The 15,300-nt window shown below is 44.6% G+C and overlaps 1 protein-coding gene across 13 annotated transcripts in view; it reads right to left on the reverse strand.

Moving 5' to 3' along the window:
• Positions 1-1,087: 1,087 nt before the first annotated feature.
• The window catches only part of LOC125022710 (protein shisa-6), a 61,909-nt gene continuing 47,696 nt past the window's right edge, over positions 1,088-15,300 (reverse strand). For 3 of the 13 annotated variants that reach the window (XM_047609595.1, XM_047609591.1, XM_047609592.1), the window contains 5 exons: positions 10,245-10,307; positions 9,069-9,089; positions 5,771-5,923; positions 3,338-3,447; positions 1,088-3,105 (listed from right to left, as the gene is read on the reverse strand). In XM_047609595.1, the coding sequence (XP_047465551.1) occupies positions 2,254-3,105; positions 3,338-3,447; positions 5,771-5,923; positions 9,069-9,089; positions 10,245-10,307 (1,199 nt within the window). In that variant the 3' untranslated portion in view covers positions 1,088-2,253. The remainder of the gene's footprint in view (positions 3,106-3,337; positions 3,448-5,770; positions 5,924-9,068; positions 9,090-10,244; positions 10,308-15,300) is intronic. The other 10 variants (XM_047609600.1, XM_047609597.1, XM_047609599.1 and 7 more) reach the window with 6 other exon arrangements.

Genomic DNA, 15,300 nt, shown 5'->3' on the forward strand with positions numbered 1-15,300 from the left:
AGGTAGCCCTACACAATAGAAGGTGGTCATAATGTTATGCCTGATCAGTGTCTGCTGTGTGTAGGTATTTAAACACTGTTGAAACAATGATTACGTGAAGTATAAATTTGATTTGTAGATAGAGGAGAAATCTCAGTTGTATCAATGATGGTTCAGTTCTATTAATCAGTAATTCCATGAGAGTGAATTAGCAAAATCCCCCTTAAGACCTGTGCTGAAGACCTGTGATTATCATACTGTGACAATTAAAAATGACTCCTTTGAGAATGCGGGTTTCTAGCTATAACCAATACTTGACCTCAATGAGCCACAATCAGAGACCCAATCAGCGATGATTAGAGATCTTCTGTTATTTGCCATCTTACCCCCTGCTACTCTTTTGTCTTGTTGTCTGAACTCAACTTTTGGAAGGCAAAATGTGTTGGTTGCTGGCTTACTGTAGACTTCTTGTGTGTGTGTGCATTTGGTCCAAATACAACAGGCTTTTTAACCTTTTATGCGGCAAGGAACCATACATGGTCACTTCAGCACACATTTTAAGTTGCATTCCTGTGCCTGTGTGAGGTTCAGAGGCATGTGGTTTTCATTCAGCCAATCCAAGAAGATCAAAGAAACATCCACAGGTCAAATGTGGTTTTCAAGGTCTACCTTTGCATGAACACTGATCATAAACTGCTTTATAAGGTACCAAGAAAAAGTGTCCTAATGTTGGCTAATGTGATAATGTGTATGTTAAGTGCCTAAATCAGTTCTTATGGTCTAAATACATGTGTACATTTGTTTACCACTCAAGAACATGGAACTATGTATGGTAAATTCAGTAATATTGAGTTTGTCAACAAACATTTTAAAAATGTAAAAAGCTCACGTCACATCAAGTCAGTAACACTCTAGGGTTGAAATTTAGAATTTCCAAGTTTTTCAGTGACTGCCCTATAAATGGTTAGGATGTATCCTTCATTAACTCCTCACTTCATGAGCTCTCAACTGTAAGCACAGCGTAGAGTAAGGATTCATAGTGCTAACATGTAGTTCTCAGGTTTTGAAGCAAATAGACAACACAGACATCTCTCAAGGAACAACGGTGCATTTTTAGAAAAATATGGATAGTTTATTTGACCCTCTGATGTCAATGGAACACAGTCTACACCCAAATATGAACAATGTTATATCTGTTATTAACAACACATTCATTCACTTCTCGTCCTACAAACAGTTTTGCAAAGACACACACAGTATAGTATTAATTTATCCTGTCAAATACTCGGTTAAGTGGGTTTCTATTCTGAACTCACGAAACAGTGAAGATTTATAGTTGTTTTTTAAGAATCTATTGAAAACAGACAGTCTAATACAAAGTCCATCCAGTGCAGACTTGTCCATAATACTGCTTCTAAAATAGCTTATTTACAATCATCTACTGGAAGCGAACAAAAAAACCTGCCATTGCTTTAAGAACAAAACAAGCTAGCCATCACTATTCAAACTCAAAAATAAAATCAAGAACAGAACTGATTTATTTCTTTTTTATTGATTGTGCTTTGTAACCCACAAACCCACTTCATTCTTAGAAATGGAACATCTGTCGGAGGCACCAAATAGAAGTGCTGATAACATCCATTTCTCTCATTGAGATTCTCTAGAACTATGAGTAGGACAGGGCGTACAAATGGTTGGTTTTAATTCATTTATTTATATATTTATAAAGTTGTTACAGGCTCAGTCTAGTTCAACACCTGTGCCGGTGTTGTGTTGTACAACAGAAGTCACGGAGGAATCAGTCCTTGTGTTTAACCATGCGCAGCCCTTTAAGGTTTGCCAGAAAAGGTCACAGAATAGATTTTGGGGGCTGATAAAGGCTCAAACAGACGCTATCAGTGTTTCCCACTAAAACATACACAGAATGAGGCCATAGCCTGTGGATGAACACAATAATCAAGACAGTGGAAATAAGAGTAGGCAAGTTAGCTGGATAGTACTACACCTCCCCTGTCCACAACCTTCTCTGGCTTCAGATGTAGCTGGGCCTGTGTATTCGGTGTACAGTGTCGCTTGTATTTCCGGTCTCTCACAGTTATCTAGTGTTCTTGGTCCTGGAATCTCCGTCTGTGGAGGAACCTCAGTCGGAGAAAGTGAAGTCACCACCATCCTACTCTAAAAGAAGGCCAGTGTACTCATGTACTTCAGTCACCCCCACCCCGTGGCACGCAGCAGTGCTTCTTCCTGTCCAGTTCAGGTAGGCCCTGGCTGCTGTTACACAGTCACCTCAGTCTTGCTGCCTGTGCGGTAGTGCTGTGGCTGTTGTTGTTGCTGCTGGTGGTGCTGTGGGACGTAGTGGAGCTGTTCCACAGTGTGAGTCCGTCTGGAGGCAAATGCCTGCCGCTTATTTGCTGTTTGGTTCATGGCTAAAGTGTTGGAGTGCCCGGCTCCTCCTGCGACAGGTGCCCCGCTTCCACCACCACCGTTGTTAGAGGCACTGGGATGGGAGTGCATTTTGGTCATCTTGTAGCGATCCATGAGAGGCGTGGTTGGTATGAACACATCTGTGTGTGAGATGGCGCGCGACATTGATTTGTCGCTGCCGTGAAACCCACCAGAGATGCTACTGACCATGCCACGCTTCAGTGACATCACCAGCTTGTCCGGTGAGAGCAGAGGATCCTGGGATAGGAGGCGGTCTTGTGAGAACAGGCGATCTTGTGAATAGAGGCGGTCTTGGGAGTAGTGGCGGTCTTTTGAGTAGAGGTGGTCCTGCGACAGGAGTCGGTCCTTGGAGTACATGCGGTCCTTGGTGTACAGGCGTTCTTGGGAGGTGTGGCGGTCCTGCGGGAGGAGACGCTCCTGGGATCTGAGGCGTTCAGCAGACAGGAGCTGTTCATCTGAGAGGATCCTTCCTCCATATGGGGACATGCCGTTAGAGGACGTGTTGTAATCCTGTTGTGGCGCCCTTTGCGGGGACAGTACGCGATCTTGGGACATGGCCCTCTGAACGCGACGTGGCCGCTGCCTTTGCTGAGCCTGCTGCTGTGAAGACTGCGACTGGGGAGGGGCCTGGGAGATGGAGGACTGTGGGGGCTGGCTCTGGAGCTGCTGCGGTTCCCGGTGCTGTTGAGCAAAAGATGAATGAGGTGAGTTTATTTACAAGCTGAGGGGTAAAAGGCTGCAACACCCACTACTGCAAAAGGAAGCAAAAGACCACTTATAGCTTCTAAGATATTCAAATCTGGATGCTCAGAGGTGGCACTCATGCTCTGCCTCACACATGCATACAAATTGCAAAAAAAACATGACCTTGTTTTGAAGCCTGCACACCTGAATCGAACGGTCGTGTACCCACCTGGTCTTGACTCATTTTGAGAACATGCAAGGGGAGAGTGCTCCTTGCTGCCAGGTCAGGCAGGTGGCGCTTACGAGTGTAGTAGTCGTCGACGACTTCTTTATCTGCTGCTAAAGAGACGAGAATAAAAAACAGGAGCATGAGGTGAAGAGGAGATTCAGGGGGTGAAAGAAAGAAAGAAAGAAAGAAAAAGAAAGAAAGCACGGGTAGGTGTTAGAATGCAGGGGAGAAACAGGATAAAGTGGTATTGGAGAAAGTCGCACGCAATGCAGAGAATAGTGTTGGCTGAGCCATCCGTGCTTCACCTTTCCAAGCTCATGGAGGGGAATAGAAAACAGAGGCAGAGGATCACAGTCAGACCGTATTACATGCTAGGCACATAACATTCACATATCCAGGCTTCATCTGGGATTCTACAGGCAGCTCTGGCTGTGGGGGCAAACTTTGCAAAGGTCATGTGAGAGTCTATAAACAAACATCATCATATCACACAGATATGGAGGGAAGCACGCAGGCATCTCATAAGAACATGCTGGAACGCTAACTGTATTATTATTCGGTGATATCAACACTGAGAACTGCACACGTCTTAAAATCCTTGAGCGGATGTTTCATCCCTATTTAAGTGCAACCAAAAAAAAAAAAGAAAAGAACTATAAAACATGCATCCAGACGCAGATCAAAATACAAGGATACATTTCCAAAGGCGACAGTGTAGGAGTGAATGTAGCATCAAATCCATGCCACGGAACACAAACCCATGCACAAAGACTCGTGTTTGAATACATAACCACACACATAGTGACGCACATTAAAAAAAAGCTCCATCAGATGTAGTGTCAAAAAGATAGCAGCATAAACCATTCAAATATGGAAACATGTATAATTCAGTGCATGAATGTTTATCCTCCTAAGTTCGAGATGCTCGCAAGTGTCCTTTCTATGGTGGAAATAAATTATGGAGAGCAGACCTCCCCACCTTATTCAGAATTCACAGATGACTTCGGAGCGTGACACTGTCTATTTCAATAATGGGTGCAGCAGTGTTCACACCACCTGTCCAAATTACACTCAGCCAAAATCCCCTTCAGCGGCGAGCCACGGGTTCTTGCTGCAAATCGATTCATTATGAGAGATAATAAAAACAAGATGTTCCTTTCTCAAGCATAATAGCCTTCAAGATCTGGGCAAGGCGTCGCAAACTCATCAACCATATTACCATGGACTGAATGAATAACTCGCGATGTATACTGTCCCACACTGCAATGGGCTAAATGCTTTTTCTTCAGTTTGATACCAATTTGCATTAATAAGCAGTGGCATTCTTCTCTTTTATTATCTCAACAATGAGAACGGTCCTCTATCTTCCCTCCGGCACAATCCAACATGATCTATCAGCTTGCAGACACTAGTTGAGCTAAAGAAAAGGAAACAGCAAAGCCTTTTGGCTGTTTGCTGCAACAAATAATTTGCTTTGGAAGCAGAAAGAAAGTTGGGAATACCGAAGGACACTGCCTACGGACATTTCCCGTTTTAACACTCTCTTTTGTGGGCTTCTGTCTCTGACAATTGAATTCATTTGGTTTTGTTTTACAACCCATCAAAAACTATTATATTAATGCTCGCAAGCATTCCTCAAGTTAAAACACTGTAATATTTTGGGGTTGTTGTTTTTCTCCCTCCCTCCGTACTACTGAGAACCAGTAAATAGCGCTGCATCCTCCACACTCGTTTCACCATTTAGTTTGAAATGGTGCCTGGCAGCTACAAGTGGGAGCCAGTGTGGAGTGAGCCCTGACGGAATGAGTTGTGGATCGTCATCCTTCACTTTGACTGCAAGCCAGCAGTGAAGTGGGGCAGTCGTGATGAAATTACACAAGCCTTAAGGAATATTTGCGTTTCGCTTAGAGAATATCACGAGATGAGACCTCATTACGCAGCAGAAATCCAGCGTAGCCCCACTAAATCAATACCGAGCCGACCCAGACACAAGAAGGCACTTAATGTACTTACACGCTCCAAGAGAAATAGTGGCTGCAGCCTTTAAGGGGAAACAAGGGAAGCATGGAATATCAATGACTTATAGTTTCTGGAGATGACTAGGGTAATTTCGTGAAGGATCGCAGTTGAGAAATGGATACTTTCTGATTTTGATTCACAGCTCTCTCCATCCGCTCAGATGTTCACTCGGCCGGGGGTTGCGAAATCACCAGAAAAAAAATGTGTTTGACTACTTGTTTCTACTGTTTGACGGTCTCGGCACAGCAGGCAAATCATTTCGACTGCTGAGACACTTTCGATGGTCTTCAGTAAGTCCCAGTCAGGAGCCAAAGCACACTCAATGCAGCATATATTTTTTTATTTTCTTTTTTTTTTTTTTATCATGCAGGTCATCGGGGCAGGGAGCCTGGAGTGCAGTGAACTTGGACCTACTGAGTTTCTTCAGGGACGAGAATCGGCTGAGGTCGGCTTTGACGGCCGCCTCGTAGGAGGGCGGCAGGTGTGACAGGCTCTGGAAGGAGCGCGAGAAAGACAGGTCGTAGGGCTCCGTCTGCGAGGTCAGGATGCCGCTTATCCGATTGTTTTCTGGAGACACATACGCACATATACAGACACAGAAGAGGGAAGAGGAAAAATGGGCAGGCTGGCCTCTCCCGCCCCACCCTTACCCCACCCCTGCCAAAAAGAAACCCCAGGCAAACCATCACAGAAGATCACCTGCTGAGGTAGAGAAAAAAGAGTAAGGTGATGGACAAGCTGGAGTTTTAGTTATACAAATATTTCCTGGAGGCAGAGGTACTCTGGTATAATCTCTCTGTATGAAGCAACAATGCACTGATGGAAGCTCGGTTATTATTGTACAAGCAAACTCAGTTGAACAGAGAGTTAATAATTCAATGTTGTTGCTAGGAGTGTAGCCATTGAAGACATTGACAAAGTACTCTTCATATTGTCTCTGGGAGTTTGGGGGTTGTAACGACCTAAGGAGAAATTCGCTTTGGTCCAAATGCAACATACAGCTGGTCTTGGTATCTTTTTGTGTTAGGATTCAGTAATGAGATCTACATTTGTTCTTCACGTATTTCAAGTTGATATATGGCACAAGTACATGTCACATGAATCCTAAAATTCATGACCTGTTTGTAGAAGGGCTGGGGATGACCATGGTGGAGTATGCTGAGTGGACTTAAAGCTGCATGAATATGATGAATGTCACAGTGTAAAATCAACAAAAGGGAATTGTAAAAGCGCGTTAATGATCTGATAAAAGATCTGTTTCCTGAGTTCGACACAGAGAAAACAAGCCACTCTGTTCGTCTCGCTGAACTCCAAAAACACAGCCCACTCTCAGCGGTGGAGTGTTGATGGAGTGGTGCTTCATTGTCAGACACAGGCTCGTACGGAGCGCGGTGACTACACAACAGCCCACTCTCGTTTTGGACTTTTGGCAAGATGGTGAGAATTTTAATGAGCTGCAGCAGATTTTTAAAGCTGTCACTCCTTATTGGAATATGTGCGCAGCATGGGGGAAACTGCATTACTGGAGTGGAAAGAGTAACTAAATAAGTTGCCTAATCTGTTGCATGATCTGTTGCCATATAAATAAATCAGCCCCGGAGGAGCATGAGGCAGCGTTTGGAACCTTGAATTCATACCCTCCGTCATATTCTCGCAATATGATGTTTTTTTAAGCCAAAAATTTAATTAAAAAGGGACTTGGTACGTCCCCATCAGAATTAAATCCTGGCATTTTTGTAAAAGCGTTTAATGAATATCTCAAATTTTATGAAACGTTATTCTTGTTTGGCACTTGGAGAATTCGGACTTTCCCAGCCCAGGTTGTTTTTTGTTTTTTTTGTAAAAACATGTAGTCAAAGATTAGTATCATCTGCATTTGTTGTTTCTCTACATTAAACGTGACTCGAAGAGGAAACGTTCCCTGAGCCAATACGTCTGCCTTTGAGACGTGGTTGCATATCTACAACTCCAACTTGCTGGTGGCATCGACGGGGGAGTATAGGCGGACACATCAGACACTCACTGAGCGTTTTAGTGTGGGACTGACTTGACAGGTGACGTGGTGGTTTGAAGGGAGGAAACAGCGGTCCAAAAAAGAAAAGGGAGGGAGGAGGGGAAAAGAAACAAGACAACACTCCAAAAACAACAGATGTGTGCCGGAGTGACCCTGCTTGTGGCAACACTGTGATGTGATCTGGGACAAGGGGCAAGGAGCAACGCCTGGACTGGCTGTTGTTGATGCGGCGTGATATGATGCCAGGAAGACTCACAGGAACGAGGGGGGGAGGAGGAGGAGGAGGAGGCGGAGGGGGAACTGAACCCAGGCTGTCTTTTATTCTCACTCTGCGCTTTCTCTTCATCTGTATTTCTCACACACGCACGCACACAAACATCCGCAGTCCGTCCCATTCGCTGCTCATTCCTCGCTCCCTCAATCTTATCTGTCCTACCACGCTGCCACCCACTCTCCCCCGCTCTCTAATTCTTCCAGTATTCCCCTCTCCCTCACTGTCGTCCTCACTCCTGCTCTATCGCGCCTCCCCCCCTGCCAGCGGCGAGCGTGTCACGCCGTGAGCAGCGGCGGGGCATGGGTGCGGCTCCAGACCAGCCTCCGCTGGACAGATAAAAATAAGGCTTTGGTAAGTGCTGCAGGACGGAGAGAAGGAAGGGCGCGGGACGAGGAGACGGCGACGGGAGAACCCGAAAGGGGCAGAAAGGAGACTGAAATACAAAAAGGAAGGAAAAAACCAATGTGCAACGTAGGGGGAAGCCGGACAGAAGAGGACGGAAGGGGTCAGCAACGGGGCCGGGCGGCAGCAGTGGGGTCCTGGGAGCTGAAGGGGGGTGAGGGTGGGGGTGGGGGGCAGGGGTTTGAAGGATGATTTGAGAGCGGACTGTCTGCCACGCTGCATCGAGAGAAGGGAGGGAGGAATCGACTCACACTGGCATGCTGTTAAAGATCATAATAGCAAACACGATTCACTGCTTAGGACGGACAGTACAACTACGCAGACCTGGCTCAAATAGTCATAGCTGCAAATAGCTGCAGATTTCAGCTTTTCACTCCAGAAGGCTGGTGTTATTATATCTGATTGGCAACAAATCCGGTGAAAACCAAGACGTTTTGTCCCTGTAGCTTTGGCTACAGAGTAAAACCCTGCGGAGTAAATCCTGCGTTCACATGAGCTGATAATGTGTGTGAAATGTGCCTGACATTTGAATGGCACTGTTGATAAATGTAAAGTTTATGTTTCAACCTCAATCTACCAGCAGCAATTTACATATGCCAAAACTATTCTCGATCAGCTGGAGGTAGCATTAGCATTTTTCTAACTATATGTGACAGTAAATTTGTTGCTTTGAGTCTGAGCCATAGCTGATTTGATTGGTTCAAAAATACAACATACGACACATGAAATGTTAACCCATCAGCCTGTATGCATCAACAGTCCAATGAGCTGCCACTTGGTATGCTACACTTTTCTCGGGGGCAAAACTATTCGGAGGCTCAATTTGTTTCTCGTCAAAGCAGAATCAAACCAGCTGCAAGGATGCTACTTAAATCAGGTCTGAGGACACACCAGCTCGAGTGGAAGGAAGGAGGACACAAACGTACGGGCTGTTCAGGTGGCGTTACGTGTACACAGATGTGTGTTGGAATGCGACAAATGAGAAGTCACACTAAATTAAAAATCACGTGTGTATGACTTACCGCGCCTCAATGATCGGTGAGCTACCAAAACCCAAGCGAAAAACAAGTATTTCAGAAACATGTCGATGGTGAGAGAAACAGAAGCTACTGTATACAGAAAAAAACAAAAAACAAACAAAAAAATAACAGATTCAGCACAACCAGTACACAAGATGAATCCCCTCTTATTCAAATGAAACCAGCTTTTACTTCCGCAGGCATTTGCACTTGTGTGTACGATTGCACATTTTCTGCTTGTGATATGGAGTTTGTGTATCTCCTGGTTGTTTCGTGGGAATGAGTTTTATCTAGAAAATACACAGCGTGCTGAAATTTGAAGGGTTTCAGGCAGGCTGTGATCAAAGTGTCTGTGTTAGATGTGTTGTTGAAATGGATTTCTCGTGTTTCCATAAGTCTCCAAGGCATTTATTCCTAGTACTTATCCAAGAGTGTGTGTGTGTGTGTGGACCATATGGTCAATAATATTCATGCAGAAGTCAGAATTCACGTACAGTTCCCTGGGCGCTAACAAATCCTTTTTTATAATTATGGTTGAAACTAACAGAGTATAAATCAAATGGTGAGATCAGAGCGGTTAAATAAATACAGAGGCCGGGGAATATTCAGCTGATGGCTCTTTTCTCTGCTTTTATCTCTGCTGTCTTGTCTCTCTCTGCAGCCTCCACCTTGCATCCTTACGCAACCGCTGCTCCTCACATCTACCAGGCCGGCTTCCACTGCCTCCCAAAAACTGCTCTGGATGAACAGCTGGATGACATCGTGTGACACGCGAATAAAAACCGCTGCATGCCGACGCCCCGTCTGAGGCGGCGTGAGGTTACGGCGATAACTCGTGTTACTCAGGATAACAGCAGGGAACGCATCAAGCCCCGCACGGTCCGTCAACCGCAGGGCGGGCCGACCTCGACGCCACGTTAAGCCGATCCTCAGCCGACTGTGTTCGCTTTAGGAGAAAGAGAGACGGGCAGGGCCGCTCTCACAGAGACATGTTCACGACTACGGCTCGTGACACTCTTCAAAATAACAGAATGGATTCACAGAGGAGTGGATTGAAAACAGGACTGTCAAGTTTTTTTTTTTTTTTGAGATGAGATGTCACCACATTCTGCTCATTTCCAGACTGCGCCTCTAACACTGGCTGAACATATATTTGCATCCTCCTCTGGTTTTTCTTACCATTCTTAGGTGTGCGTGTAGGGCTACCTAGAGCCACATGGTTATAGTTGTGCTGATGGGTACCTGCAATGACAAAAGCAATGAAAGATTTGTTCAGTGTCCATGGGGAGCTCTGTATCAGCTGAAATACAGACTGTCAGCAGTAGGAGGGTGACAATTCAAGAGATAATTCACAACAAAAGCAGGCGATGTTTCCTTTTGGCAAGTTTGGGATATGGTTTATATCTGAAAATACCGATTTATAAAAATAATAATAATAATAATTTGACATTACGTTCATGTAAATATAACAGGGTGCAACATCGCTTTCCTTCAGTTGCTGCGAGAGCAACTAATGACTGATTAAGTCAGTGAATAATCTCTTTAATTTCCCGAAATTAAGGAAATGGACATAACGACGGATGAGAGAGAGTGTGGGATAAGTGAACCTAAGTGGAGTCCGCTCTAACCTCAGCGTTACCCCGCGAAACATGTTTACATCAAACAGAACCCAGAAAGTCAGAGCTACAGTAGAAACATTAAGAGAAGGAGGGAAAAAAAATAAAAAAATGTGTCTAAAACAGGGCTGGCATACATTATTTATCACACACAGGCACTCTTATTCTTTTGAAATTGCATTATTTAAGAGTAAAGGCACTGAGACTTTGCAAATCTATGCACTCATTATTAAAAAAGATAACTGAAATGCTTTCACCAGCAGCTAAACGAAGCAAGAACACATCTCCACCGCCGTTAAGTACAATACAGCAGTATATATAGTATAAAAAAACAGAATAAAAAAAGACAAGTCACAGTTTTACATCACATGGGTGATATATGGGAATACACTGCAAATTTTTGGGGTACATTGCTGGTGTGTAGTGTTTCTAGATCACATACTTGTGGAACTGTGGCTTTTGACTTCTCAAAGCAGGTCATTAAAAAGACGTCATCAACCCTGAGACCTGACTATATTTCCAGACATGTGAAGGACAAAGGACTAATTGGAACTGAGAGTGAATATTGGACACTTAATTGGCTAAGTAGCTATGTATTTTAACACAGAGGCAGCTCTATTTCTCCTTTACGAACTGATAATATACTGGTGTTTTTAGCTTTCCCTCCCGAACTAAGGCAGGCTGAATTCAAGGTAGACGTGTTAGCCTTTCACCAGAGCTTTCAAAACTGACATGAGTTTGCACTTACAGGCCCTTTACTCTGTGCGATAGTTAGATGTCTGGGATGAAAGTTGACAAGCGAGAGTGAAACGTGGTGGAACCTACAATCCAAAAGAATACTTCTAAACTACTCTGCAAGACACGTTCACACCCTGACATCTTGGAGCTCTGCTGACAACCTGTAGGTGCATAGGATCAAACTCTCAGAGCGTGAAAGCTGCAATGTCTAGAATTAACCACATTATTATGCAGAAGACAAGGAAAGAAAATTAGATGGGGACTTTGTTAAACCACACAGGCTGATAGCACTACTGTAGCCTGTCATAAAAAAAAAAAAACACACTGCAGTAAAAACATAGAAATCATCCAGAGACGGTGGCAGCCAACCACCACATGAGGCTAACATGAAGACATTTGATGACGTCTTCTACTCTACAGAAATCTGTAGCTCCAACAACACTACCAAACACTGCTTGTCATGTGAATGACAATACTGTAGGAATGTTCCTCTCTGTAAAAGGAGAGCACAAGCAGTGTGTTCAGGCTGTCTCTTTCTGTCACACACACACACATGCACGGCAGAAGTTGTGAGCACAGCTCTGGAAACCAGACTACTCTGTCTGTAGCTGACTCCATGACCGAGTGGCTCATCAGGACAGGAAGGTGTTTATATGTCGGGAAGAGTAAACGCACTTTGGTTTCGTTTCAAAAGAGCTTTAAATAGTCATTTGGAAATCTGCCAAAACAATGCCAGACCAGCCCAAATTTTTGTTCAACCTCTCAACTCCCCCCACAAAATATGGGCGTGAACGGCCCCGGTCTGCAACACTGGGCTAGAGCTGCTTTCAAATACCTCTGCTATTTACATTGCAGCTCTACAATTCAGACACACCTCAAACTGACACTGTGCTGTCAGACACAGATAACAAAAAAAATTATTAGAGCTACCGCACACAGTGTGACATGCAAGCTTCATTTGACCATTAAACCCTTGAGTGCCATTTAAAAAAAAAAAAAAAGTATTTACACCTGAATAAACATCCCACAGACAAGCTGTAATGAACGGACTCGGGATCCACGCAGAACAGACACTCCTAATACGCCGAGGCAGACTCGAAAAAACCTCCAGCAAATTCTCCTTCTTCTACTTCTGTCCAAACGTAACTGTAAATTAGGGAGAAAACTGCCATAGTCCATGACAGTGATGCTATTTAACCTTTCCTAAAGTTCTTCCTAAAACCCTAGTGTTACCCTGTGTTACCCTTCCAGATTTTGGAGGGCAATTGTAAATATGGCGAGCGTGGATATTTAGGAGATCACAACGAAATGATTTTACTGACTCTGTTTTGCTGTCACTTATGAGTTTAACTGTGTGTCTTCTGTGCTTGCAGCGCGCTTCCTGATCATGAATATGGTCGCACGCTTTAAAAGCCGCCACCCCTGGAGCTCCCCGTTCACACAGCAGTCCCCATCTCTGGTCACCGCCCCGTTTCCTGTCTCTTCTCACGCACAAGGACGCTCTAATCAGCGGTAACAGCCTTCTGCGATGTCATCTGGGTAAGCAGAGCCATTTCATTTTCAACTCGGAGAACAAACAACAGTTTCACCCAATCATCTCTCCATCCCACTGTGCAGGAGTGTTTGCGGATGACAGGGAATGTGATGCAGTGGCACGGTGCTCGGCTGGGCACCGCGCTGTGGAGGTGCTTTAGTTGAAGGATGGGACCTTTACTGAGCCCATTGTACTGAGAAACTTGATGAATGACAGCCATTCATGGCAGTGTGTGTAGGGACGCGTGTGAGCGCCGGTTTGTGTGTTGGTATGCGCGGGAGACGGCAGTCAGAGAGTGTTGCCGTCGCGACACGTTCATTTGCGGTCTGCTGCTGTGCCTGTTTAAAAATGCATTACAGCCAACCGCTGAAACATCCATTTACATCTGTCACAGAAGTGAAGGAGGAGAGCGAGGCCCGACGCGCTCACATCATGGGTTTCAATATTTGCCCAAGCTATAGAGATGGATGGCATGTGTCTTCTGCGCGTTCCTTCACTGCCTTATTCTTTTATTCACACCGGTGCTTAACAGCGAAACTTGCAGAGAAGAATGTTTGAGGGAGTAAATTCACACGTATCAGAGCCTGTTTCTTCTAAGTACATTAAACGAACAATGTTGTAACATAGATTTATGCTTGTTTAGTTAGTATTCAACTTAACCTTTAGACACATGCTGTGTGACACGCAGGAGCTAAAGTGCAGTCAGTGATTCTGAAAAATCCCAACAAAAATAATATTCATTCATTATTTCATACATTTTCTGCAAGTGCTTTCCTATTGCAGCTGTCATTGGGATTTATTTTATCTTTTTTATGCAATTAATAATTCTGATAATAATTAATCTCACTTCTTTTTGAAACCATTGCCTATATCAGTGTGTTTAATATTCTTTTGAATGTGGCTGCCTACTCCTGACTTCAGCCTTTTCATACATAATTTACTGCTCTAAAATGACTGTCTCAAATTCCTAGATATGACACTATCAAAGTATTTGATGTGTGTGATGTGGTATTTGTTGAGTGTTTACACAGAGTTCCGTGATATCACATGAAGCTATGAAGAGATCTTTAGAAAAGCTTTTTTTTTTTTTTTTCCAAATTTGCGATAGATGGATAGATGAAAACCTGTATCATGCACCACTACAAAATCTTGTTATTGGGTGCAGACACCAGTGTATTTGAGAAACACACAAACCAATCTGTTACTAGTCACCGGTCATGCATAAATACATGTACTGTATGTATGTGCAGTGTGTGGTTTCTGTACACACCAGGTTCCTGGGAAAAGCTTCCAGCTTCTCAGCTTCAAAGTTATCATTAATAGAAGGCATCATGTTCCTGAAAACAGGCGCAGCATCCCGTCTTTGACTTGAAAGTACAGTTAGAAAACACAGTCACGGACCAGTGTCCTGCAATTTTCCTCAAAGTTTTGTCTCAAAGTCCAGTCTGAGTGGTCCGGAGGGACGGGCCGAGCTGAAGGACCCGCTGAGAAGAAGCAGAAGACTGCAGCTCATTAAGAGCCTGGACAGCCATGTTCAGTGATCCCACCGTAATCTGGGGACCAATTAACCGCATTCCGGCAAGAGTCTCAGCACAGTTAGCACCCCCAAACTCTCGGGGCCATGAGGCTGCTTATCAGCACGGAACACCCCACCACACCGTCGCCCTCCCGGCCCTCCTGAGCTGACATCGCAAAATAACCTCAGCACGCCATGGTGCAGCCCCAGAAACCTATTTGTCAATGATTAAGAGACCTCAGAGAGGACGGGGAGCCCTCCTGGATGCCCTCCTGTCAATAAGTTACAGGTTTCATCCTCTTAAACTGACACATTTAAACAGCTCTAAAGCCAGTGCTACTGTCTAATCATCTGGTGGGTTGATTATTTGTGATTGACATGCGCTGCAGATTGTTGGGTTAAACAGGGTCTCTATCTAAATTGCTAAATGGCTGTTTTGCTGTCAGTCTGCTGATGACGCAGCTGTGTGTTTGTCAGATGGTGTCAGTCATATTTAATGGCTTTATCAGCCGTGTACGTATATCTGTGATCAGTGGGTTGCAACCGTCAGCCTCTGACACTTTCTCCTGGATACAGTCGCCCTCAGCCCCGCGAGAAGATTACTCACTTTAAACTTCTCTTTTCCTTATAATGCAAGCGGCCTCGGGAGAATACCTCCTTGGCAACTTGGCATAATAGCATCCAGATGGCACACGAGTGACTCACTAATGTGACATTTTGCGGTGCCATTTTGTTCACATCGCACTTCCAAGCATCACATCCCCATACAGCACACGCAGGGGAGGTAAGAGAAGGCATGCTGAGCTGGCCACAAAACACCCCCAACCCTGC

Source organism: Mugil cephalus, chromosome 16 (assembly GCF_022458985.1).
Source record: "Mugil cephalus isolate CIBA_MC_2020 chromosome 16, CIBA_Mcephalus_1.1, whole genome shotgun sequence".
Classification (NCBI taxonomy): Eukaryota; Metazoa; Chordata; class Actinopteri; order Mugiliformes; family Mugilidae; genus Mugil; species Mugil cephalus.